We start from the raw sequence: 26,034 nt of genomic DNA on the forward strand, positions 1-26,034 counted from the left end.
CATTTAGAAACAAACAGTGCAAGCACATTTCTAAAGCTATACATTATATACTGGTACAACTAAAGGATTCGAGCACTGGCCTGCTAGCTGACAGACAGGCCAAAAGAAATATTTTACAAGCTCCTAATTGAGGTAATGAAATATTATTGGTTCATTCTCTATGAACAAAACCAGACACTCTTAGCCATGTCCTGAACTGACACTAACATGCCACACATCAGACTGTGCAACTGATCTAGAGCTGAGCTTCACTCTAGCTATAACCATTCCCAGATTAGCTTTGGCTTTGTTGCGCCCCAAAGTATTACCACATTTTTATTATTTTTAATCACAGTCCCACCTCATCACCTTGTTAAAAATGAAAACTAGGGTAGAAATCTGTTTGGAAAAAAAAAAAAAAGCTTATTGGCAGGGTCAGATGATGGTAAGGAACGTGGCACCTGGGAATAAAATCCAGTGTTAGAACAGCCCACAGCTGACAGCTACCACCGGGCTGTCTCTCTCCTCATTAGTGTTTGGGTTCTGGGATTTGGGAAGACTCTCCTGGAGGACAGAAAACCCAAAAACTCTCTCTCTACAAAGGGCAACTCAAGCTAGAAGGAAAGGTCCAAACCTCAGCCTATGAATACTTCCTAAAAGCAAGACACAGCACTTGGCAAGATTACTGCAAAAATATTTATCTTCTTGGCAAAGCACTTCCACCACTCACAGACAAACTAGCAAGATGATGCCTAGATAATCAGTCAGAAGCAACACAGGGAAATAAGCTAAGGATAAAGCAAAGGATCTCAAGTCTATCAAATGCCTAGTTTCTACATCATCCTGTCTTTGCTGAGAAGAACTATCAGCTTCCCCCAAAGGTACAGTTACATCTCTGCAGCAGCACAGCAGAGATGTTTTGGCTGGGCACCTCAGCTTGCCACACTTCACAACTGCAAATTCTAATACCTCATGCTTTCCCAAGTCTCTTCCAGTCCTGGTAGCAGTCCAGGTGGCAGGGGAGAAAAACAAATGCTATTAAGGACTCCAAGATGAGAAGAAGGAATTGACAGAAATTCACTGAGGAACAGAGCTAACTCCAAAATTAGCTAGCTGGCATGTTCCTGGCCAAGTCTAAAGGGAATGGCAGAGCTGAAAGGGCAACACTGAAATAGTAAGAGGCAATTTGTGTACTTCATACCCAAGACTGAATAGCAGAACTTTACAGGGAGGCTTGTACCAAACAAGTAGCCATGGGGGAGCCTTGACTTAACCTCCACTGGCATCAACAGAAATATCACCATTACTGTGGAGCTGTCTGCAATCACTATTCCAGACACAGGGCCTACAAAATCACTGGCTTTTTGTCCTACCTTTCATTCTATTGAAGGCAGGTGACCAGGCTCTATTTTAGAAACCAGATGCAACTCGTGGCCTTAAAAAGCAATACAGGTATAACCTTCATTTCCTCCTGTTTCTGCTACTCTCTTAGCCAACAATACACATCACCAGATCAAGTTTGGTTTCAGCAGCTGTAAGCTACACAAAAGGAACCAGTGAAAATCTTTATGGAGGAAATAATATGCAATTTTCTAGCTGAACACCTTTTAAAATGTAATGACAGAAAATAAAATCCTGCATCTGTGCTCAGCAATAACAATCTGTACATGCACAGTAACAACATGACACTTGGAATGAGCAAGATCCAGACAAAAAAAGAGAGCTTACCCAGGCATCCAAATCCTCAGGCTTGGAATAAAGACAGCACAAGATAGAAAGGAAGGGAAAGAGAAGAAAAAGAGAAATCAGTGATTTTTGGAGGCTGCCTGCTGCTGTGCACTATAGTTTTTAAGATGACAAGTTTAGAAAAGTTCCTTTAAAATGACAAGCATCGTAAGCAATGCAGTGCTGTCCCCTGTTGGGAACTGTGCTGTTAAAGCAAAACAAAAGCCCTAAACTAAAACCAGAGCAAAGCCCCCACAGCCTGCTGCAGGACCCCCATTCAGGGTGGGAGCTAAGCAAAGGAAGCTGAGAAACAGCCAGTTCCAGGGAGCCATGCAGGGTGCTGCATGTGCTGGAGATGCTGTTACACAACGTGTACCAGTGAATGTGCCAGTGCTGGGCAGACTCAAAAGGAGGTGGTCAACAACTGTGCTGCTTCCAATTACATGCCAAGAACAAGTAATCTTTGAAAGGACACTTTTGAATGCACAAGCTGACCTACATAGCAAGTCATCTTCTGCCATGGACAATTTCAGAGTGACTCCTAACACAAAGCCAGTTGTCTGATCAGGTTCCCAACCAGATTCCCCTTCATAGGCAACTGAAAACCTCTTGAGTGCAGAGTCCAAACCTCTGTCAAAGCCAAGCTGCCTCCACCTGCTCCTTTTCTTTTGCCCACAAGCCTATTTAAGTGTGCAGACAAGCAGATAAAACAGACTGCGGTATTGCCTCTTCTTTACTTGTTACTACTTTTTACTTACACAGAAAGCCAGCAGCAGCAAAGCAAGTACAAGATGATAAACATTTCATGCCCATAACCACCTCCTTTTGAAGCCAAGGCATTTATGAGGCAGGCACAGCTCTCCTTTGCTGTCAAGGGCTGCAAGCCTTCCCTGCCTCTCAGGGCTACCTTCAATCAGCAGCACATTAGCTAAGCAGGAACTTCAGAATGGCTGGCCCTTTTTCATTATGATTATTTATTTGAGGGGAGTTGAAAGGGCACAAGGAACTTTCCTCTTGGTCATAGTTCACTGCCAGAGGGAGCAGACAGTGGAGGGTAGTGTTTTTATGGGATCTGTCATCATTTTAATGGCACACAGAGACTGCTTCATGTAACTGAGGGATGATGTGTTATGAGATATGTCTGTCGTCCATCCTCATCCTTTGCACCAGCTTAGAGGGTTGGAACTGAAACATCTACATTTCAACTGAGGGAAGCCAATTCCCCCTTTCTGCAGATAGGTTTGATATAGCAGCAACAAGTCCTTGGCCAAACAAACCAATGCACAACAGGTGTTTACTGGTAATCACTGACCAATCTTGACAAAAGCCTGCTTTGAATAACATTTTTCTTCCTGATGATTTTTACAGCCAGGATAGATGAGTTTAATTTCGTTTTTACATTTTAGCAATTACAGGTCTGTCCATCCTCAGCAGATGGACAGGAGGAACACAGCACTCTTCATGATGCCTGCTATTATTTCAGCAGGTAGGTCATGCACACCACTAACTCTTTACTGGATGTACATCTGTCATCCCTGGGTGCCTGAGCCATGAAATGACACATTGCTGGTGGACAAACACTCACACGACAAAATAAACAAAAGGTACTAACTCAGTGGCACTGGACAGGGGCTGAGAAATGAGAGCAAGGAGAAGGAACAGCCCTCTCACCAATATGTGCCCCATAAGATATAATGCACACAGCAGAATCAGAGTTTTAGATAATATAACGCTGTTACTAATCACAGAGCATCTCTTCTGCAGTGCTGCCAATATTCTAATTCTGTCAACCTTCAGGAGAGGGAAAAATTATTACTCCAAGAATAGGAATAGATACACTCCACTGAATGGAAACAGGAAAATTAGAATGTGTAGTAGTACATACTGCTGCATTGGAGAAAAAAAAAAAAAAAACAAACCCTGACTAAATAAAATACACTAATAAAATAATATAAAAAGGAAAGCTCAAGAGGGCTACTGGTTTAAGTTTTGCTGACTTCTAAGTCCTGTGCCAAGATGCCTTTGCAGACCTTGGTAACAACAGACCCAGCCTATCCATTAATCTAACTGGACTTTAAGCAATCCATTTAAGAAATGAGCAATATCTGGTTTCCTTGCTCCCTAAGTGAGCTTCACTTCCAGCTCCCAAATGGCAGCTTACAAGTTTTATAATTCCAGCCCTGGGATACAAGTCATCTTTCAACATTCTTGGTCAATACTCCTGAACTCTTCTGTTGGAAAGGTTTTTTTTTCTCTTGCAGGTAACCCACTGGACAGCAACCACAGGAACCAGAATAAATACTGGACTTAATTGTTTGAGGTCAAAACCCAGCCAAGATATTCCTCCTAACTGTATCAGAAACAAAAGGTTACTGGAACAGGATCTCAGGCCAAAGCAGCAGCCTCTGTTCGAGGGATTCATACAGACATTTGGATATGGGAACTATATGAGTAATACATCTGTGCTTCTGCAAATTCCACACTTGAGCATTGATTATTCATTCCCATGTTTGTATCAACAGTCCAACTTCCAAAGGCATCAAGAAAACAGTGCCAAAATTGTATTTCACTCCTAAGGGCAATTTCCAGCTACTTTTCCCAGACTCACTGCACTACATCAGCCTTACACATCATGCACACCACTCAAGTCTGTCACACTCTGGGGAAACGTAAAAATGGCAGTGAGGCATCAAAACACAGCTCTGTGACTGGCAGGGAGGGAGGAAGGATCAGCACAGGGCAGTGGCCTTTGGAAGGACAATGCCTTTGTTACCTGACTGGAACCAGCTTCCCCCTGAAGTCCATTTCCTTGCCACAGTCAAGAACTGTCACAGAACAGACTGCACTGCAGTGTGACCAATGACTCAGGAATCCAGACTACCAGCTTGGTAGAGATCTCCTACTTAAGAACTCAACAGAGAGTATTTTTAGGGGCACTGCCAGCTTCAGGAGCGGAAGATAGAGTGGGAGATGCAAGAAATGAGAGGCAGCAGGTGCCCAAAACCCAAGGCAGCTGTTGGCAACAGCTTTTACATTCATGTCAGTATCTGAAGAACTCTGCAGCACATATTCCAACATCTTGATGACCAGACTTCATCACTGAATGAGCAAACAGTCACTTCTTCCTAAAGCAGTAATCGAGCTCTAAATTTATCATGGTCCAGAATGATAGGAATTCAAGTATTTAAAGAATATATCTAGACATTCAGTATCCACTCCAGACTCTTCAACTCTTCCAGTTTAGTGAAAAATTGAAGCAGTATCAATATTAAATGCAATGAGAGTCTGAGATGTAACCAACTGACAATGGAGAGGGAGAAGGAAGAGTCACTGAACAGCAATCAATTTTGAGGAAAGGCTGTAATGAAACTGCTCAACTCTAATGCATACAGACATGCACAATTCTATAAACACGAAGATGGGAAGAGCCAAAAAAACCTTGGCCCTTTTATGATTAAGGACAACTGCATCTTAATGCTTATGGCACAGCTACAAATAGCTTTGCAATGGTGACGTTTCATGGTTTTCATTTAAAACAAAATTAAGATAAACCTATTTTATAAAATCCAAAGAAAACCATCTGCTTTCATTGCTTGCTTTAATACTCCAGCCCATTTCCACATTCTCCTTTTCCCATCACCACTTCTATATATGCACACATACAGTTTTTATTTTGCAGGCTGCCAACAGACAAGGCATTCAATGGTTTTAGAAATCTTACAGAGCATAGGTTCTCTAGAGATGTATGCTCAAGATGCTTATTTTTGATAGTAGTTGAGTCAACAACTTGCTCTAAATTTTTACCTTCTTGCTTAAATTCCTACTCTGCCTATTAGACTTAAGAATCTCCAACTCCCTGACCAATTTAGGACAAGAAAAACAAACCAGCAACCAAAAACTTCAAGAAAGGGCATCATGAAACCTTGTATTAAATATGACTTTTGATCCCAGCATATATTTCAGGCTGAGTCAATGAGGTATTTCTCGTAAAACTAGAAACAAAGGCCACTCAACTCTTCTTGGATTATTTCTAGCTCATAATCATTAATGCAGACTCCCATTACACTAGCCTAAGGGTGGCATATGGCTTTCTAGGGATAGGACAGACGGGGGAAAATAACAGTTATGCATGCCTACCTCCCATCTCACTGCTGTGCCTGCATAGGGGACAGAGCTCTCTCCTGCCAGATTCCTAAATACCAAACATATTAGCTTTGGAGTCAAACATAGTACCTCACATACCACCACTGTTTTGAAAAAAAAAACCAAGATGGCATTCATAATCAACCCATGTGTCTCCAAGCAGTAAAATTTACGAACCCTGTGTGTTCAGATGGAATTTCCTTACCATATTTGCTCTCAGACACCACACACAGTTTTTACCTGCCCCTGAAAAAAACAGATATTTGCAGGCACAGCCAATAGATACAGGCCAGCACGGTAAAATGAATACAAATTTCCTGCTACCAGATTAGAAACTTTTTTTTAAATTCCAAAGTTATTATTGCAAATACTATACAGTTTCAAAGAAATGCAGTTGACTTTGGGGCTGCTTTTTAATACAGAGAGACTGTCATAATTACATACTTTGTTAAGAAAATTCTGGAAAGCCTTCAACAATGGTCATGCATCCTCTGTCTGTGAATTCTTCAGCAGGTGGAGAATCAGGTGCACTTTCAAACAACACAGCTCGTTTTTACTCCTTTGACAGCCTTGTGAATGTTCCTCTTTTCCCTGCTCCTTCATCCCAGTCATACACAAAGCACACTTTACACACCCTTACAAGGTCAGTATCATTCTGGGGGCAGATTCCAAGCTACCAACTTGCCAAGGTGCATGTGGGAAAGACATACAGTAATTAACACTTAGTATAAATCATGTGGATTCCAAAGCCTTGGAAGGACCATTTAAAGTACAGGGGACTCAAAATAAATGGTCTGGGGTAGTCCATATATATAATCACACTTATAGTAAGGTGTTACCTATGAAGTAAAAACACATGGAAAGAATAATCAGAGACTACCCAGGAAATTAAAAGCACATAAGTGAGGAACTTGATCTCAACCTCCTTTATTTCTCCAATCACTTAAGACACACAGGCAGTCAGCACTAAATTTCCCTACAACCAATTCTGCAAAGGTACCTCCATCTTCCCCTGCAGCATTCCCCCACATCCTAAGCCACAGTCACTGTTATGAAAAGGCTGCCAATTAAGTTGTGGTTTTGAGCTACGGACAAAATGTCCACTAGAGACTCTGATCCTTGCTTCCAAAGCACTTGCAACCTACTGTGTGTTTTAGGAAGAGAATACACTGGCTCTCAAATACACACACACTGGTTCCTCTCAAGGCTGTGATAAGAGAAAATGCTGCAAGGTTGCATATTTTAATGAAGTTCCAAGTATATCATAATGAAATCATCTGCAAAAAGAAGAGTGTAGGTTCAGCAACAACAAGGATTTCAGGCTATTGTCAAACTGCATTCCTTATTTTAACATTGCAATCTCCAGGGCATGATTTTATCAAGATCAACTCACAAATCTATGTCACTGCCAGCAAAATTTTGATTTCCATTTGATAGGACAATTTGCAAAGAGGAGTCTTCCCATTGTGCAAGCGCTTAATGTTTCTAAAAACTACAAGAATTCAAAACTAATTCAATGACCACTTACTGGGCAATGCAACACACTCTTGCTTAAGGCAGATGGCTTGGAAAATTGAGGAGGAGAGCATTTTCTCTTTCTTTGAAGGAGCAGTACCTGGAAGCCTATCAACAAGGATCATGAAACAGGTGTTGCCATTATCAAGAAGAAGGTGGCAGAGACCAGGTGCAGCAGGAAGAGTTAAGCAGTCTGAGAAATTTTCCTTAAGAAAAGAAAACATTTTGCTGTCAACGAAGCTCCTAAGTCTCAAGAATTATGGCACATGCTAAGGAACCGGAAAAATATTTATTTCTGGACCTTTTAATCAAAAGCAAGAAGCTTGAAATTTAGCTTTTAAATAGGGTATTCTCTAATTATAGCAGTCATATGACCTGAGAGAGCCAAGATTCATGGTCTATGAGTTTGCAAATTTAAAGAGTCAATACAACATAGCATCACAGAACCCTAAAGACAGATTGCTATATTTATTGTAGTATTTACTAGTTACAAACATATCTCCACTCTGTTTGCTCTGTAATTATAGTTGGGACACATACAATCATTTATTTTCTGTAGACTCCTTTTGTATGTTACACCTCCAAAGTCAATGAAAGTAATTTTAAGAACCTGTTGATTGATTGATTTATTGATCAAATAAGTTGGCCAGTGCAATAGACTGGAAATAACCAGACAGGCAAGTGATCTGATAAATATTCCTGGAGTCCAGTCACTATAGGCGCTGAAAGTCAGCAGAAAAGAAACTCTCAAAGGCCAGTTCAGGCTTCTTTTAGAATCTATGCTAACATTTGGGCCTAAAGCTTTATTCCTTATGTAGGCCTGCATGGTCAAGTGCACTCTCCAGCCAAATGTTTGAGATAACTCTGCAGAATCCAGTGTTAGCTATCAAATTCAGCAGAAGCAATTGGTAGAAGCAGGTCCTATTACCAGAAACAATGTGAGAAGAAAGGGGGTGGAGGTCTTATACATAGCTTTAATCAGGAAGCAGACATTTCTCTCTGACCAAGGGCATAAAAGAAACTCAGGCAGAGAATCATCACTCACAGTTTCCAGTGCTGCCAGTTGTTTTTTGGTGATTCTGTGGTCAGACTTCACCAAACCTTTCACTGAGCTCCAACTGCAAGAAGCAGCTCATGCCCCTGGCCAGCACTGAAAACCACAAACTCATCTATCAAGTACTGACTGAAATGGCCTATTTTTTTTCCTTTAAAATTTTTAATTGCAATTTAATGAGGTTTTCAAAGAAACATGCTGGCAGCTTATCACAAAACTAAGCTGAACACATCTTGTACTCCTTTTACTCTTCGCTCAGTTATGTGAAGAGCTGTCATCCAACTCAAGCAAGAGGCAAATTAGGCTTGAACTCCATTGCATAGGAGTGGTTTCCTATGAGGAAGAGGAAAGGCACAGTAACAAAGCAGGAGGCAAAGAAAAAGCTTTCACTACCACTATTATTTGTACAATATTTTAGATAATCTTTTGGCACTGTGGTTTTGGGGAGTTTACATTTATCCCCAGGACAAAGGAATTAAATGTCCATGTCAATAGCTTCTTCCACAAGCATAAAATTCTAGCAGGAAAAACACACATTCAAGTTCAGCCAAAATAAATTAGCCAGGTCAAATTCACAATCTCTCATAACCTCTCAGCATTTCTGAAAATAAATGCCATTCTTAACAAAACAACCTTTAAAATAAAAACCTTAAAATGTCTATTTATCTCAGAATATTATCCTTCCTGCCTGTCATATATTATATATTACATACATATAAAATCAAAAGAAAAATCCACTCAAAGAAACCAACACTCTAATGCTCCCTTTTCCAATTCATGTTTGTTATACAGCCACAGAGATCTTAGAACACTTTAAAGGATCAAGCTCTTCTTCTCATTAGTACCACCATCACGTTGCTCTGAACTGTGGACATATAACCTTTTGCACCTTTTCACTCTATTGAATCAATCTCCCCTGGCAACTTCTGGTGTGGCACTGTGCTCCTCCTGCCTCCGGCTCCTCTTCCCTCACTAATTCTGTGTTCAGAACTGTGAAGCACAAAATTAGACGTTTCAAATTAAGCAAGGAGAGAGAATGAGAGAACCTTATTAAACCAACATTAGCATCAGAGTGTCTTTAAAAGAGAAACTCAATTGCAAAATATTACTTGTCTCTGTAAAGCTCTTTACATTGACAGAAATGAGACAGGCAGCAGATGAAGTGACCTTCCTCCATCCCCACCTTCCTCCTCACAGGGCTGGTCACAGAGCTCAAGCTGTAAATGCAGGATCCTTTTCAGACCACAGGCTCCAAGGAAGAAAAGCCTACCTGGAGCTCAAAGCACTGGAATTGCCAAGTAAAAAGGACAAGGTCTACAAACATGGTATTGGGGAAGAAACATGCACACACCAAACAGCGTACCAACACACAAAGGCAGACTCCCTTCTCCTTCCAAGCTTTCCACAACATTAGTTTTTCTCTCAAGTCACATTACAAGTTACAGACAAATCTTCCTTTCTTACAACAAGACAAAGAGCCATTGCAGGTTTTAGTTTCCACTCTCAGTCCCCAAAAATCAAATACTGACATGACAGTAATAATCAGCATATTCTGTTCCAAAACACCTCAACTTTCTGAATACAAATATCTAGTTGCTGACCCGATACTTTAAACTCTTTTTCAATATTAATCACTGGAGTATCATACCATTCCCCTGTGAGGGATAATTAGACACGTTGTTAAAGACAGAAATCACCTCTAATACTGCATAGTCTTTAAACATGACTTTTCCTTGGCATTTCTTGATGAAGAGTTGATATTTGCACCTTGTGTCAACAGAAGGAGTGTACACAGCTCTCAGCATTGAGCAGCAGGCTACGGACTTGTCTGTCAGGTGCCACCTCAAACAGGGAGTGGCTTGGCAGTGTCTTGTAGGGAGGGTTTGCCATGTGTGCTGCTACAGTCCTACAGAAACAAATCCTACTGAAACAATTCAAGAACAAAAAATATATATTTCAAAAGTCCCTCAATTAATTAAAATCAATGTTCAGAGTTCCCATTTAGCTAGGGAATATTATCCTAAGGACAAGCAACATGAAATTAAAGCTTAGTTTCTGATAACAAAACAAAGCTTTCAAAGCATTTTTTGGGAAAACAGACACTACCCAAACAGAAATGGAGGCTGAAGCTTTTGATTTCTCTAGTCCTACAATGCAATGGAAATTTCTGTATCAGCCAGACACTACTGAAAACTCTGCATTTTGCCAACAGGTTTCTAAGTGCAGTCTCCCTACCAATAAATGGCAGTTTGGGAAGCCAGAGGCACTGGCAGTTCTGACACCTCTTCAGAGCAGTCATGAAAATGATCACTTCGTCCTGTGACAACCATGCTCACATGCCATCAGCTAAGCACTGCACAAAGCAGTTACTGCACCAGGGTAAAGACAAATTACACCAGAGAAGCAGCAAGGAGAAGGAGAATTAAAAAAAAACACCCAAAAGAATTAGTGATAAAAAGCTAACTTGGTTGTTAAAGCACTAATAGACATGCCTGTTCCATAAAACAAAATGTTTCATTTTCACCTCAAAGGGCAACAGTAGCCATACAAGACTGCTTGGAGCCTTTCAAAATAAAGGATCAGTGGAAAACAAGTGATTTACCATTCAATTATACGAACTGAAAAATGGGGAAAACAGAAAAGCCAGAATGATATACTGAATCTACTGTTCTAGACCAGCTCTTGATGCTGACCCAGGCTGGTAAAAAAGTCTTTACCAAAATATGCTTAACTGCCTGCTAGAGGCATTCCAGAAAAGGACCACAGCAAGCGAAAACTGAAAATATTTTTTCTGTTCTCTGCTGCACCTAATTCTCCTCTAGCCTTTCATGGGCAGTCTGACACAACTACAAGAACACTCCTGTTGCCTGCAAGTCACATCCCTTGCATTTGAAGGGTTATCACACAGTGCCTTTAATTCAGCAGGACAGTAACTACAGTCACCAACTAAAGTAATTAGTTGACATTCATATGCCCAATACTTTCAGATCTTTAATACCTCCTATTCTGAAAAATTTTCAGGAAAAACTCATCTTATAAAAACCACATAAAATGTAGAACTAAAAGAAGAACAATCAGGGAAGGTAACTTACACAACTTCCACCATCTAATTCTGTTTTTTACAAATTGTTTGTCATTTTGATAACTCAGCATATACCAGCCCCACAAGCAAACAAAGAGATAACTAGGTATTTAAAGTTACTAATAACTGAAAGCTTGGAAGAGCTTTAAATGGAATCTTTAAAAAACAAAAAGCATAAAAAATCACCAGAGGGTTCTGAGGGGCTTTATTTTTATTTACTAAAGACATACCATGCTATTCACCTTCAAAGATCTCAGTGAAAATCAACACATGACAAGATTTTTTGAGATAACTACTATTCCAATAAAGCTAAAGCACAAGCAAGGTGCAAAAATTTGTCCTGATTCATGCAGAAAATACTAGACAGGATCAGGACTGATAAGAGAGACCCAAACCACAGAAGAAACCAAGATTTTCATCACCCATGTATTCAAACAGATTACCAAAAGGAAAACAGCCATGGTGCACTGATGCTTTCCTGTAAATATCCTTCCAACAGGGCACAATCAGAAAATTATCTCAAAAGATCCAAGTATAATGGAATGAATGGTTACACTCATTTGAGATGAAGGGAAAGAGCTGGGGCAGCAAAAAAGCAATCCCTATTTCGTTGTGAAGTCTCTAAGGGATTCAGGAAGCAGCAGGAATGGTGGAAAGCCATCCACCAAACCAGGTAACTCATATTGCTTGCAGTGATTAACTCACTCTGGGTGTCAGCCTGCCACCTTCCACTGTCAGTGTGGAAAATCCAGTGCAAGCACTGAGAGGATTCTGAACAAGGGAACAGAAACACTGGAAAAGAAGATGCAAGACAGACACAAAGCAAAGCTAAGAGTCACAGCACCCTTTCTTTTCAGTAATAACCAGTGGCTGCTGATCCCTCTTTTGAGACATCAGTAAAATGGACCCGTCTCATCAGCGCTCACTTTTTCAAGCAGCAAATCGAGAATTAATATTCACGGGTTCTGAGACTGACATAATTGCAATTTAAAAAGGGCAATTAATCATCAGCCACACTGGTGGCTGACTTGCCTGGCTGGGATCTTTTCTCTCCACACCTGCCAACAAACTCACAGGAGGCAAAAGCATCACGTGTGCACAAAGCCAGGAAGTGCCCTTCTCCCTCTTACCCCAATCCCAGGCTTATGGGGTTTGTTACTATTTTTTCTCCCATGCCTGCCCCATTGGGATAAGTATCCCACCCTTTCCTGCAACAGTCCCCTTACAATGACCAACCAATCTCCTTTGCCATGTGGATAAGGAAAGCTTTTCCACATTGCATCTCACTCATGTCAGCCAAGAGTGAGGCAATGGAACTCCAACACCTACATCATGAAGTTTTCTTCCCTGTTTTGCTCTGTATCTTTGCATTAACTAAATATATATATTTTTAAGAGTGACATCTCAATCCCAGTTTTACTTGGAAAGTGAATTACAAAGGTGAGAGCACAACTCCAGAGTATCAGATAACAGAGGCAGATGATGGAAACATCAAACCTGGCAAGTGGATTTTATCAGATGAGTCAGAAAAGCCACTAAGTCAGTGTTTACTTCTCTACTCCTGTGGGAAGGTTTTCAGGCAAGTTGTACACAAAACCAAAAACCCAACAACTGTTCTGGGTATCAGTTCTGACACTTTAAATTCTTTCTGGATGAGCACCCATTGTCTGATATGAATAGTATTTCAACCAACAGCATTTAGAGAAGAGACTTTTGGAAATTGTCAATTGTGTTGAGGTTCCCAAAAATAAAGATCCAAGACTAAATTACTATAGGGTGAGTATATAACCTCTTTAGGAAGTACAGTTCTTTCTGAGAGGAAGAAAGCCAAACTGACCACCAGATTATGCCAGTCTTCTTATCTGGGAAGTACATGAACCACTATAGTTGCGAGTACCACAGAAAACAAGTACGAGATTGATGGTAAGATTTAGAGCTTAGCAAGCTGCAAGGTCTTCTAGTGATATACTTAACACTATGTCCTTGGGCCAAAGAAAATACATAACATACTTCTAGGCCAAAGGAATCTTGCTCAAACAGGTGTCACTGCTGCCAGCCAGCTGCAGCAGAGACTGAGAATGCATGTTGTAACACAAGCTCTACAGTCCTCCCTTCCTTATTCCTGACAGTCAGCAACCAAAAATTGCCTTCACCGTAACAATACAAAAGAAAAAAACTCAGTGCTTTTGTATGTGAAAAATGTAATTTTAATCCTAAGAATGCAGTCAGTATAGAAGTTGGAGCACAATTACACACTACATGTCTTGGCCAGAGTTCCAAACAAAGGGAGTTGGCAGAACATCTCTGCCAGCAGATAACACCAACAAATGGCCTCATTTCCATCTATTATAAGATAATACACAGGTTGCGCTTCCTCACACTATCCTCATTTCTATCAGGTCCCTCTCAAGATTTGCTCTCTCTTTGACACAGGCTCCAGGTGTTCTTCATCCACAAACCTCAGCGCATCATTGCAAGTTAAATGAGGTGTCTCCAACCCAGTCCTCTCAGCTTTGTGAAACTAGAGAAGTACAATTATGAGCCCCCTCTGGCTTTTTCTGCCTTTGTTTTGCAAGGGTTTAGAAATCTTTCATAGATCACTTTATTCCCAAACAGACCTTTACCTTTCAATGACACAAGTATCATATTGCCCACATAACCTCTACTCAGATCAGGCTGACCTTGTCTCCCTCTTTAACAAAATCACTCCTCAACAAACAAGTGTGTGGAATTAAGAAATAGCAGGTATTTCACTCAAGCACGCATCTTCTCCCAGTTCAGAAGTAAATGTCCTGAATCTCTGTTTCCTCACAATGACTGGCTGAATCAATAATTTTTACTGGGCTCTTCTGCACTCTGAGAGGGTGTTTACCAAAAAGAGTCAGTAACAAAGCAGGGAGGGGGAGAAAAAAAAAAAAAGATAAATACAAAGAATCTTCCTTAAACACAAACAGGGTTTGTGGGCTGCTGCCCAGGATCACTTATGCTTCATTTCTTGCACATCTTCAAAAGAAAACAAACACTTAAAACTTCCAAATTTCCCCAATCCCTGTAAACTTAATGTCTCCAATCAGCACTTGCTCACATCTTTATCTTCAAGCCAGTATAATGAAGTTTTGATAAGCTTTTTCCTTCCCAACGTCTCTCACTCCACACAGATAAAAACCACTAATAGAAGACTGAGACCAAAATCCTTGCCTCTTCTATTGCCTACATTTAGCAATCAGCAACTGAGTATTGTGAGACCCAAAGCACTGCCATGTATTACACACTTATCTCTGCAAAACCACCCTGCACAAGTGACTACTTCCAGGCAGGGGGGAGGGGGAGTTGTGCAGCTTTGTGATAATTAAAGCATAGACGAGTGTCACTGCTGTAGATAATTATGCATTAGCAGTGAAATTACTTAATGGAATTAAATAAACTAAGCCAAATGCTTTGTTTTAAAGTGAATTTAGGGTCTGCAAAAGGTGTCCAACTGACAGCCCAGGAGAGCAAGAATGACAGTCTTCCATGATTCACAGAAACCACACAACCCCAGCACAGCCTGGCAGGCTTCCACCTCCACCCAGGTAAAAGGAGAGCAGAGCAGAAGCCAAGGAAAATTTCAACCTTCTCAGTCAGTCAGGCTCTGATCTATCTGATGAGCACCCACACAGGGATCAGGTAGTCACTAAGCAGAGAGGAACAACTGACTGGGGTAATTTCCTAAGAAAATAAACCAGCTCTGACAAAATGAGTTAGTTCAAACCACAGCCCAACCCCACAAGCACCCATGAGAAAAATAAAAATTAATCAGCGTCAGTACAGACAAGACTCCAACCAACAACAGAAACAACAGGATAAGTAGGTACATGGCCCACAATGAAACCACCTCCTCCCACCAAAACCATGAGGCCTTTGCCCAACCTCCCCTCTTGCCTCACCAACTGCCCACCTACTCACAATTCCCATCACTGGGCTCATCTAGATGGCTCCAACAGCATCCTCCTGCTTGTTAGAACAAGGATTCTCGAGGTCAGTCAGAATTTATAAGGCAGCCATTTCATCTTTTGTGCTTCTCTGGCTACATTCCTTCCTAAAAGATGCTGAACAGTGGAGATTCTGCTGGGCCTGAAAGCCCTGCCAACACCAGGGCCAATTAGGAGTTTCAGGATGATGCATATTAAAGTTATTATGGGAGGCAGTTATGCAGGCAGAATAAATCTTAACTGAACCTTTAAGTGGTTTTTATGACTTGTTTCTCCTTCTTGAAAACAGATGAAAAGATACAAATCTCCTGCCTAAGAATCTGCAGGAATTCCAGTCAACCACCAGCTTCTCTCAAAAGAGGATTCTGTGCTAAAAGTAATAATTCATTTCAGCCAAGGCCAGCTAGATCATCTTTATGTTTTTAAGCTCCAAATTACTTAAATCAGTCAGAAACCATATCAGTGAAGACTGAGCTGAAATACTACCTTTACACAAGTACTGCAGATACATTTCAAACTTCTGCTGAGAGAAACTCCATTTTTCTTCACTATTGGCCTTCTCAATCTACACAGTCTAATTGCAGGCAGTCAGAGCCAAAGAGACACAGATGTAACAGGAAATTTTTACAGAGCAGGTTTTGGAGAGTGTCTCATTAGAAGGCCAGGGTGTAGGTCAAATTAGGAAATCCTAAAGAGGATCTGAGGAATGGAGGCAGCAATAGCAACCATAAGATGTGATTAGGACAGCATCTGCCACTCTCTTTCACAACTTCCAAAATCAAACTTGCTCTCAACAGCTGTTATCCACCCCTCCAAGAAGCACTACTAGAAACCAACTGGAGAACAAAGAGCAATCAGAGGTGGCTGAGAACATACCACACCATTTGTGTGAAAACCTGCTCTGTCTTCACAACAGCCTTGTCCTCCCCTCTGCAGCCTGAACATGCAGCAATGTCACAAGTTCTACATCTGTGCATTAAGCAGGAAAGAGAACCCCAGGCATGGTCAGAAAATAAAAGACAGAAGCGGTTTGTAAATTATGTCAGTACACAGTGGCCTTACAACTCCAAATGATGACAAACAAGGGGCAATGTTTTTAAATTGAAAGTGTGCAGGTTTAGAGTACATGTTAAGGAGAAATTCATTGCTCAAAGGGTGATGAAGCACTGCAACAGGTTGTGCAAGAGAAGCTGTGGACACCCCATCCTTGCTAACATTCAAGGCCAGGTTGGATGGAGTCCTAAGTAACCTGATCTAGAGAATGAAATCCCTGTCCATGGCAGGACAGCTGGAATTAGAAAATCCTTAGGGTCCTTTCCAGTCCAAACCATTTTGTGATTGTACAATTTCTGTAGGAAGCAACGAACTCCAAAAACTTAGTGTAAACTCATCCAGAAAAATATTATGGTAACTCCTGGAGAACTCCTAGAGTCAGAAGGAAAACAAATAAGCAAAAACTTCGAGACATTTCATTGGTATGCAAGCAATTTGAGGGCTCAGCAGTTCCTGCTCCACCCCTGGAAAGGAAACTTCATGGTGTCCCTTCAGTGCCACCTTCAGGAAATACTCACTGCTGCTTTTCAAATGCTCTCGACCCTGCTGGAAAATTGTATGAACTCAGCGAAGGCATCATCACTGGCAGGCAACTGAGGCGCACATTAAACACATTTTAGTTCCAAAATAAGGATATTACAACGAGAATCACACCCCAAAGAACTGCAAAGCTGAGCACAGATGTGCTTGTTATTGCAAGATCAATACACAGAGCAGCTGCTGGACTGAGCAGTGGGTTTGATCCCAAATATGAAGCGTAATTCATCTCTCGTTCAGATTCTGCATGAGGCAGGTGATAGATTTTCCGAAATCCTACATTCAAAGGGATATTGATGAGGATATGCTGTTTGTGGATTGTTTATCAGACTCCCTTTGCACCACCACATCCTAAAGGCTCACTTGAAAAGCCAAAAAACAATCTCCCTCAAAAATAATTATAAAAACCAAGCTATCAAAACTGCTTTGGTAATGGAAGCAGAAAGTTTGATAAGAATTCAGTGTCAGTAATGAAGTGAAAAATATAATGCATTGGTGAAAAAAGACTTTCTAATATCATTTATTTATTTACACACACGCCTGCACAAGATGCACCTTAAGCTTCTGGACAGTGTATTGACTGAGCAGTAGATGACATGAATTTTCAAGGAGGAAACTTAGCTCCCAATCACTGCATCATAGCTCTTAGAACAGGCAGATGACTCCATGACCCGCACAGTGCGCCCTAACCAAGCTCAACAGCAACATCTGCTGGGCAACAAGCAACTAGAGGAAATTAGTCCGATCACATGAAAGTTTGTTACTCCTTATAAACGTATGAACTTCTGCTACAGTTTCAGAATGCCCACTATGATACATTTCTTGTACAAAAAGCAGATGTACCTTTTAAACAGGTAAAAGGTAAAATTTTTCCTGAACTTGCATGTGGTCAGAAAAACCTATCATCTACCATTACCTGCTCACCAAGATACTTCATACTAAAACACTGAAATTAAGTGGAATTAAAATTCCCCTGTGCTGGAGAAAATCTCTTCTGTCTAGCTGGTTTAATCACACCTGAAAACACCCATGGAACGCCTGGAGCTGCTTTCTTTCCTAAGGGAGCAGCCTGCACTTGCAAGGCCTGAGGCAGGGAAGTATTTATCAACCACATTAGTCCGATCCACACAGAGGAGAATGGCAGCTAAGACCATTAGTGCTTCTCTCCCTGCAGGTACCTTACCACACTCCTTATTAAGCTCAGAAAAAAAGCCTGCTATGGCAGGATGACATTGGAGCATCAGCACAGGTAATGGTCCCCACTTAATGTGGGCACAAATTGACACTCTACCCAGATTAATTACAATGAAAACTCTTATTTTTACACTAGATGCATTAAATTTGATGGACTACTTCTAAACTAGTGTAAAAAAAAAAAAAAAAAAAAGAAAATGCAAGTGGTTGGCAACAGCTTCAAGGTTGCATTCAGATATTCAGCACAATTTGGAACAAGGGCAGTGACCTGAGATGTGGCTTCTCAAGAGCCATCAGATGGGAAAGGGTGTTGATGCATCCCACTTCTGTTCCCAGGAAAGGAACAGCATCAAAATCTTACTTGACTATGGAACCACCTCTTTTTGCAGATCACTGTTTAACAAGAAATCACAGGCAAGCAGCTTTTTTAACAGAACTTTATGATAACCTCCAGTAACACAAAGCTTTGAAAAATTACACTACAAAATGCTGAGTCTTGAACAGGAAACAGCACAGCAGCTGGGGAGAAAACTTTTTACATGATAGAAAACTATAGGCTGGACTGATGTTCATTATCTTTTAAATTATAGCTGGCTTTGCAGTTTAAAGCTTTCATGCTTTTTCTAGTTTTGTACTTGAAATTCTTTTATGCTAAAACATTAGGAAAAAGGGTTTAAGAAACATGCAAGCTTATTTTCAGCTAGTATAGAGATTGTTGTTATTGTTGTTGCTTTGGAAGGAGTTTTTCTGATTCGTTTTTTTTCAGTGTGCTGCTTTGTGTGGTTTGTTGTTTTTGAGGGTTTGGTTGTTTTGGTTTGGCATTTTTTAACATATCTTTATTTCCAATATCCCTTTTTCCACATTTCGCTGTTAAACTAGGAGAGAATATCATATGAAAATACAAAAATGAGTGATTACTCAAGTCTTCAGCTGGTAAGGGAGCGGCTTTTGTAAGGAACCTTTTGTGCATTGGAAGTTCGGAAGCCGGGAGTGGGGGGCAGCCAGAGTCTCAGCTTGACAGTGCCAATTACAGCTACAGCAAGATGAACCAAGGAACAAATCCATTCTGCTCAGAGGATGGAGAGAAAAGAAGACACATGAACCTGTATCTTTGAAAAAATAAAGGGGCTTGAAATCATCTACCAGACAGTGAACCACTTTTTCCACAGCAAAAGCGTTAGGCTGAAGATGCAGTGAATGTAAATGGCAAGCTCTCAGCCCTAATTGGAAGAGCACCTGTTATTTAACAAATGTATCCTTAGTCTAATGTTCTATTCAAGTAAATATTAAACTTTTTTAAGCTCTTTTCTTTTGTACAGTAATTATACATAGCCCTGCTTAGTCTGTTTGATCAATTTTTACTCGATTCCTACTGTATCATCCTTCAAGTTTGCCCATTATCACAAAGTCTTCAAGGCTAAAAAAGCTCTAAACCCCCTATGTACTGCACAGACAGGAAAAAAGAAATGCAGCTAACTCTAATTCCTTCCCTTCCTCATAAGCTTGCAGGTGTTCTATTTTCATTGTCTAAAAATCAAAGTCATCAGCTCATTTCCTTTCCCTTAGTACAGTCCCTTTTAAGAAGCTACTTTCCATCATGTTTTACTCAGCACTCATAAATAATACAGATAATTGCAGATGGCCATAACAAACAAGCAGAGAAAGTATACAGATACAGCAGAAAGAAAACAATAAAAATTCTGACGTGCTCCAAAAGCAGAAAGAATTCCTGGCAAATAGAAGCAGCTGCATCCAGGTTATTTTTTTTCATTGATGTACAGCAATCAGAGAGCCGAAAATAATAAAGGGACAGACTTTAGACAAAGCTACATAAAGGTGCTGGCAACTCAGTTCCTTCTGCAGCAACACATTTTCTACCTCATCCTCATGTGCAAAACACAGTTATTTCTTCCCTAAAAAATATGCATTAGAAAGGAGGAATACTAGTCATAGAAGATAAGTTTAAACCTGCTGAAACTCCAAAATAGATAAGCAGTGTTCAATTAGGAGGATATTATGCTGACTATAATAAGGAACTCTGAGAGAACCCAGCCAGCCATCCAAGAGTTAACATCACGCTTTTCTCATCAAAACCTCTTCCAAGAGGTTAAGCACACAATAGACTATCTAAAGCACAGCTAGAAAGGCTGCTTGAAATTCCACACATGTGCCTCAGCAATGTATTTCTATTAATGTCCAGTGTGTGTCAGCGTGAAGATAAGGTACCAACATCATGTCCAACCAGGCAGCCAGAGAATGGGACGCCGTGTAAAACATTGTCTGGTGCTCAGGATCCCGGAGAACAGCGGCGTTTGCAATCTCACCCGCTGCACACGTGCCTGATAACACCAACAACGAGGGGAGGCAGCAGGAGCAAACCATCCTGCAGCTTTGGGAAAGTAAAAGGATGGAGAGAGAAAGAAGGAAGCAAGCAAGAATTAAAATAAACATCAGCAAACTAGAGCAGGTTTGAGGATGTCCGACCATAGCAGAGGGAATAAACAAACCAGAAAAAACCTCAGTGAAATTTGGTATTTGTATCAGCTCACTTTAACTGTTCTTTAAGGTGAGAAGTAAAAAGTTACATCAGTGTTTATTGTGATTACTCACACCATACCATTTAGACTCAGTTTGATCTACTAGCATCATCCTACAAAGCCATTTGTACTGGGACTTGTGGAAGACACTGTATTTGAGGAAACATGATCTGGACCAGGACACAGCTGCTCTGCTGGGCCTGGCTCTGGCAGCTGGAGAAGCCCATGTGTTACCATGAGCAGCTGGTGCATTCCCACTGGAATACCCATGCCAGTTGTGCTGTGCACTGACAGGTGCTATCACACAGACACATTCCAGCCCATCAGGAATCTTCCCATCAGCTGAAGAGTTTGCCAATTTAATCTGTAACTTAACCTATGCTTGAGAAAGGTAAATTGTATGTGGATGAAGAGGTGGAATGCAGTCATTCCTACTGGGACACCACAGTGCCTGGAATAGGTGGTGATCCATGGAACAGTTAAGATACAGAATGGCCTCTGGGTGTCTTGTGCTGCTTATGCCCCCCTCAAAGAGCTGTAAATTAGAGCAGAATTCTCTACTACACAGTACTCTGACAGCAGAATAAGAAGACTCAGCACTAGTTTTGCCGGACCAGTCACAGAAAAATAACAACATATTATTATCCTATTTCTATAAAAATTTAATCTTTTGTAGTTATACATAAGGGAAAATGAAGGCTAATCTTATATTTTACTTTAAAAAGTAAAGCCTTCTTAGGCTTTACAGTAATCCTAAGCCAGAACAAATGAATCTTGAAGAAGTTTCTGTGGAGTTATAAAAGTTATAAAAACTTGGTAGACAAAAAAAAAAAAAAAAAAAAGTGTGAAATATGGGCATGGAAAATTGAAGGCAAGACAGGGGAGCTAGACAGCACCCCAGACAACTTCAATTTGTTGCAGCTGTTGGATTTTACAAAAGGCCAACCTTGTGATAAGGTCTCTTAGCTCAAGAGACTACAAAAATGAGAAGCTCAAACAACCATCAGCTGCTGAAATCTGCAAAAACTCTCCAAACACAAATTAACCTTCAGTCAGGAGATAAAAGACTAGCTGCAGAAATTGAAAGTTATTAAAAAATGCTATAAATGTCTGACAAATCAGAGCAGCAGTAGCAGGGAAATAAGCAGTGCATAGGCAGAATCTTACCCTTAGCCAGGTAACACCTTCTCCTTCTCTCAAGAGAAGAGGAGGTTCTCTTTTGCGTTGGCTGTGTTTTCAATTTCTGCCTTTATTGTAGTGCACACTCTCCAAAATTGCTTTAGTTAAATTTAGACCTCACTGATGCTCTAGAGAACAGAAGTTATTAGCTTGCTGGAGGTGGAAGACATGTAGATAGAGCCTCACCATGCCAAGCTTAAATTTAATGCAAACCTTCCCAAAGTCCATCATTTAACACTTCAATATTATTTTCTATAGGGATCCCTTAAATGTTTAATGTTTTAATGGCTTCACTAAGTAATTCTTTCACTGAAGAAATATACTTTTATAGTAGAGGGTAGCAGACAAAGAGGAGCCCAATTGTAGGGAAAAGGAGGGATGTTCTGGCCTGAGACTATAGAATAACAGACCACTAATTTTAGTCTCCACATGCTAATATATTTTCTTCAGGAGAAAGTCTGGAAGAGTGTCTCAGAGCAAGACTAAGAGGGATACAAGGCACAAGGACTGAAGCTATTTAAATCCTCCTGTCAATAGTTTGCAACATTTGGTAATAAATCATTAAGTCTCAAACCTAAAAATACATCTTTCCATTTGTATCAACATATTTAAAAGGCAGCTTTATTTAATTAGTGAAAGAATTAGCTGTCAATTAGTGAGAGCAATCAAAAATAACTCCAAGTTCCAGCCCAAGACATCGCCACTCTTGGTAACCTGGTTAGGACCCTGCCTTGTTCTGCAGGCACTGAGGGCAGGTCTGGGTGTTGGGACATACAGCCTGTGAATGCTCTGCAAAGAGCCAAACCACAGCAAAACATGTTCACAAGGAGGTGCTGCCCCCACAACTGGTGTCACCCACGCTGTAGGCTGGAATGAAGATTCTAATAACTTAATGCACCACTTATTCTCTAAAGGAAAACATAAAAAGCAATCTAAAAAAAATAATCTTTCATAAACACATATAGATATCTGTTGCTAACAACTGCAACATCAATGAAAATCAAACTGAGTGAGCTTTTTCCTCATTTTCCGCTATTATTTAAAACAAGCCTCCATACTTTCAGATTTCAATCAATGTTTTCTGCGTCACCCATAAAAAACTTCAATCAAGAACTATTTACAGAATATAAAAAGCCAAGAAACAGCAAATCTCATGCATTAGCCATGTCACCTCCCAGAACCAACCTATTTTCTACACACAGGTTTACAACTTTACAAAGGGAAGGGTTCAGCTCAGTGTGCTGTGTTTTAGCTGTAGAGCCAACAGGACCAAATAAACTGTCCCTGAGGTGAGCAGTTTCCAAACCATACTGCAAAGAGACAATACCTTTCATTACATCAACTCAGATAAACAGGGACAAAAAAAAGGGCAAGTTTTGACAATAGAGACCTGACCTTGAAAGCAGCAGAGTCACTTCACTGATGGCTCCACACTGTCACAGTTCCAACAAACACCATGCTACTGCTGGGCCTCATCCGGTCACTAGAGCTTGTCACAATGGCAGGACATTACACACAACAAAACCCCAGTTAATCTAGGAATGCTTACCTATGGCTAATCAGCCAGGATGAAGCTGATCCCCAGCTTATCACAAAGTAAATGAAAGCCTTCACATACTAAATCATGTTCAGCACAGTTTCTAAAGCAATCTTCAGTACCAGCTCAGCTGCATCTATTGCTGACACTAATCAACAACAGTGGGCAATTCACAGCAAAAAGCCCACGAGATTCACTTAAAGCTTTATCAATTATCAGGAATATAAAGGAAACTTTCCACAAATGGGCTGACTTGATCATTCTTCCATCCCTACAAAGTGAAAAAGAAAGTATTTGATCACTCCCTCAACACCAAAATTCTCTTCCATTGTACCAATCTATGAACTGGCTATTTATGCTGTTTACAGCAATTTTAAGCAGTTTTACTTCCACAATCTTTGAAATGGAGAAGAAAACATACCAGTTAAAATGTCAGCAGCCCAATATACACTAAATCAAGGGTGGAAGTATCCAAAGTATGCCACAGCAAAGCCCAAGGGTTCATAATGTCACATTCACAAGGTGACACCATTATCCAAACCCACGCTTGACCAAAGGCATTCCCAATCATGCATTCTTCCTTCATCCCATCTTTCCTGAATCAAGAAGAGAAGATGAGAGGCTCTGAAAAACAAAGAGATTATATCTGGCAAGAAATCATCTGAAAGAATTCAACAGCCTATGACCAATTATAATGAACTACTGGAACAACCTGAAACAAACTCATATTCTTGTATTTCCCTTCACACCCATTTGAGCCATGCTAGCCACAACAGTCCAATGCTGAAACCACCAGAAAGTAAAGGTTCCCATCCAGCAAGCGAGTGAGCAGGCATGATCAGAAATACTGGGAATAGCCAGTCATCCATCATGGACTGCAGGATAAACTTTGCAGCAATTATGAATTCTCTGCCCTGTTCTCGCACAGCAGCCAGTGCCCGTCAGTCTTGCCTGAAAGAGCTGGTCATAGTGCAAGGTCTGTCCTACCATCACCCCATTTCTGAACTCCCTCTTTCAAAGTGAGAGGGAAAATGACAACTTTTGGTCAATAACTCTGACAAAGCCATTATCCTTGGGGTATTTAATGGGGAGATAAGAACTTCAGGGCTTTGAACAAATCATATTAGTTCAATGCTCAAATCCGGGTAATGCTTCTTTTCAAAGTATTAATTTCATTTATTCTATTTGCTCTCCCTCTGTCCTGATAACACAAGTGCACATGGCCTCTAAATGAGATCCTCCTATTTTATAAGTTATAATCCTCCCTTTCTAGAGTAGTAATGAGATGTCTTTGCTTAATCACATTTATTCCCCCCCAGCTTCTGCTTTTATCCATCCCCATTCCACATTGATTTGTCTTAAAGGTCTCAGTGAAAACCATCAGGCACACAGTCACTGGCTCCAAGAGGCTCCTGATGCATATGCTGCACATGCTGCTCAACCTTCAGAGATTACAAAAGCAAAAAGGAGGAAAAAGAGCAGCTTTGTTTGCAAAGTTTCCTTTATTGGAAGGAAGGAGGGGGAAGAAAGAAACCTGAAAGAATTGAGAAGTTAAGAGAAGACATTTTGATTAATTGGGAATGAAAAAAAGAAAGATTGCTCGCATAGGGGAATGGTGAGACTATTCACAACATAGTCAAGCAATTAAATAACTTGACTGACAACTTTGCAAGTTCCTCATGCTAGAAATAGAAAAGGATTTAAAGATAGCTGTGTTAATTCTTGGGTATTTCACATGAGACTTAAGGCATGGCACCAGCATTAGTTAAACACCCTAGGCCTTGCTCTGAAACACTGTACACATAATCCTTGTTGTGCTGTAAGTACCCACAGCATTAAATTATTCAAAGAGTCCACTCAGCACCATGATCCTGCAGTGCTGCACAAACAAATAAAACATTTTATCTCTAATACAAATTGGGGAGAGTTCTTCTACAGCAGCTTAGCAGACTACTTCCATTTGAGCCAGTCCCCAGGGTTAATGAAAAAGCCATATTCACTCAAAGAGGAAAGTGAATGCTGCACTATTACTTACAGAGCTGTTTTGCTTCTTAAACTAAAGCTGTAAGGAGTTTTACACAAAACCTAAGGTATCTAGAAGCTAAGTACCTTCTTCAAAGTCATTAAAAGAAAAAGAAAGGTCACGACAAAAATGTAGAAAAGGACCCAGGTACTTAACTCTAAATCCCTCTTGAAACCAGAACACTTCAAGGAGAAAAAAATCAGCTAAACAAAATATACAAACCACAATAAAATAAGTTTTAATCTGTACCCTGCCCCATAAACAATCAAGTAACTGGCCCCAGAAGCTGACAGCAAGTTCCATATCAAAGGTTAATTCTAGTCCACCCTCTCTTTGTGTGCACCATACAATAACACTGAAGTGCTTACAGCAATATTTCCAATAATAAAAGTCAGTGAGTGAAAGCCATAGAGAACAGATTAAATGACATGCAACGTTCAGCACAACCACAATGAAATCACTTCAAAATACAGCTATGGTACTTGGATTTATACAAGTGGTATGG

At 40.5% G+C, this 26,034-nt stretch overlaps 1 protein-coding gene across 1 annotated transcript in view; it reads right to left on the reverse strand.

Moving 5' to 3' along the window:
* The window catches only part of CHCHD6 (coiled-coil-helix-coiled-coil-helix domain containing 6), a 109,054-nt gene that overhangs the window by 75,767 nt on the left and 7,253 nt on the right, over positions 1–26,034 (reverse strand). The window contains 1 exon segment of the mRNA XM_059480175.1: positions 1,708–1,728. Coding sequence (XP_059336158.1) covers positions 1,708–1,728 — 21 coding nt within the window.

Source organism: Ammospiza nelsoni, chromosome 11 (genome assembly GCF_027579445.1).
Source record: "Ammospiza nelsoni isolate bAmmNel1 chromosome 11, bAmmNel1.pri, whole genome shotgun sequence".
In the NCBI taxonomy this organism is placed as follows: domain Eukaryota; kingdom Metazoa; phylum Chordata; class Aves; order Passeriformes; family Passerellidae; genus Ammospiza; species Ammospiza nelsoni.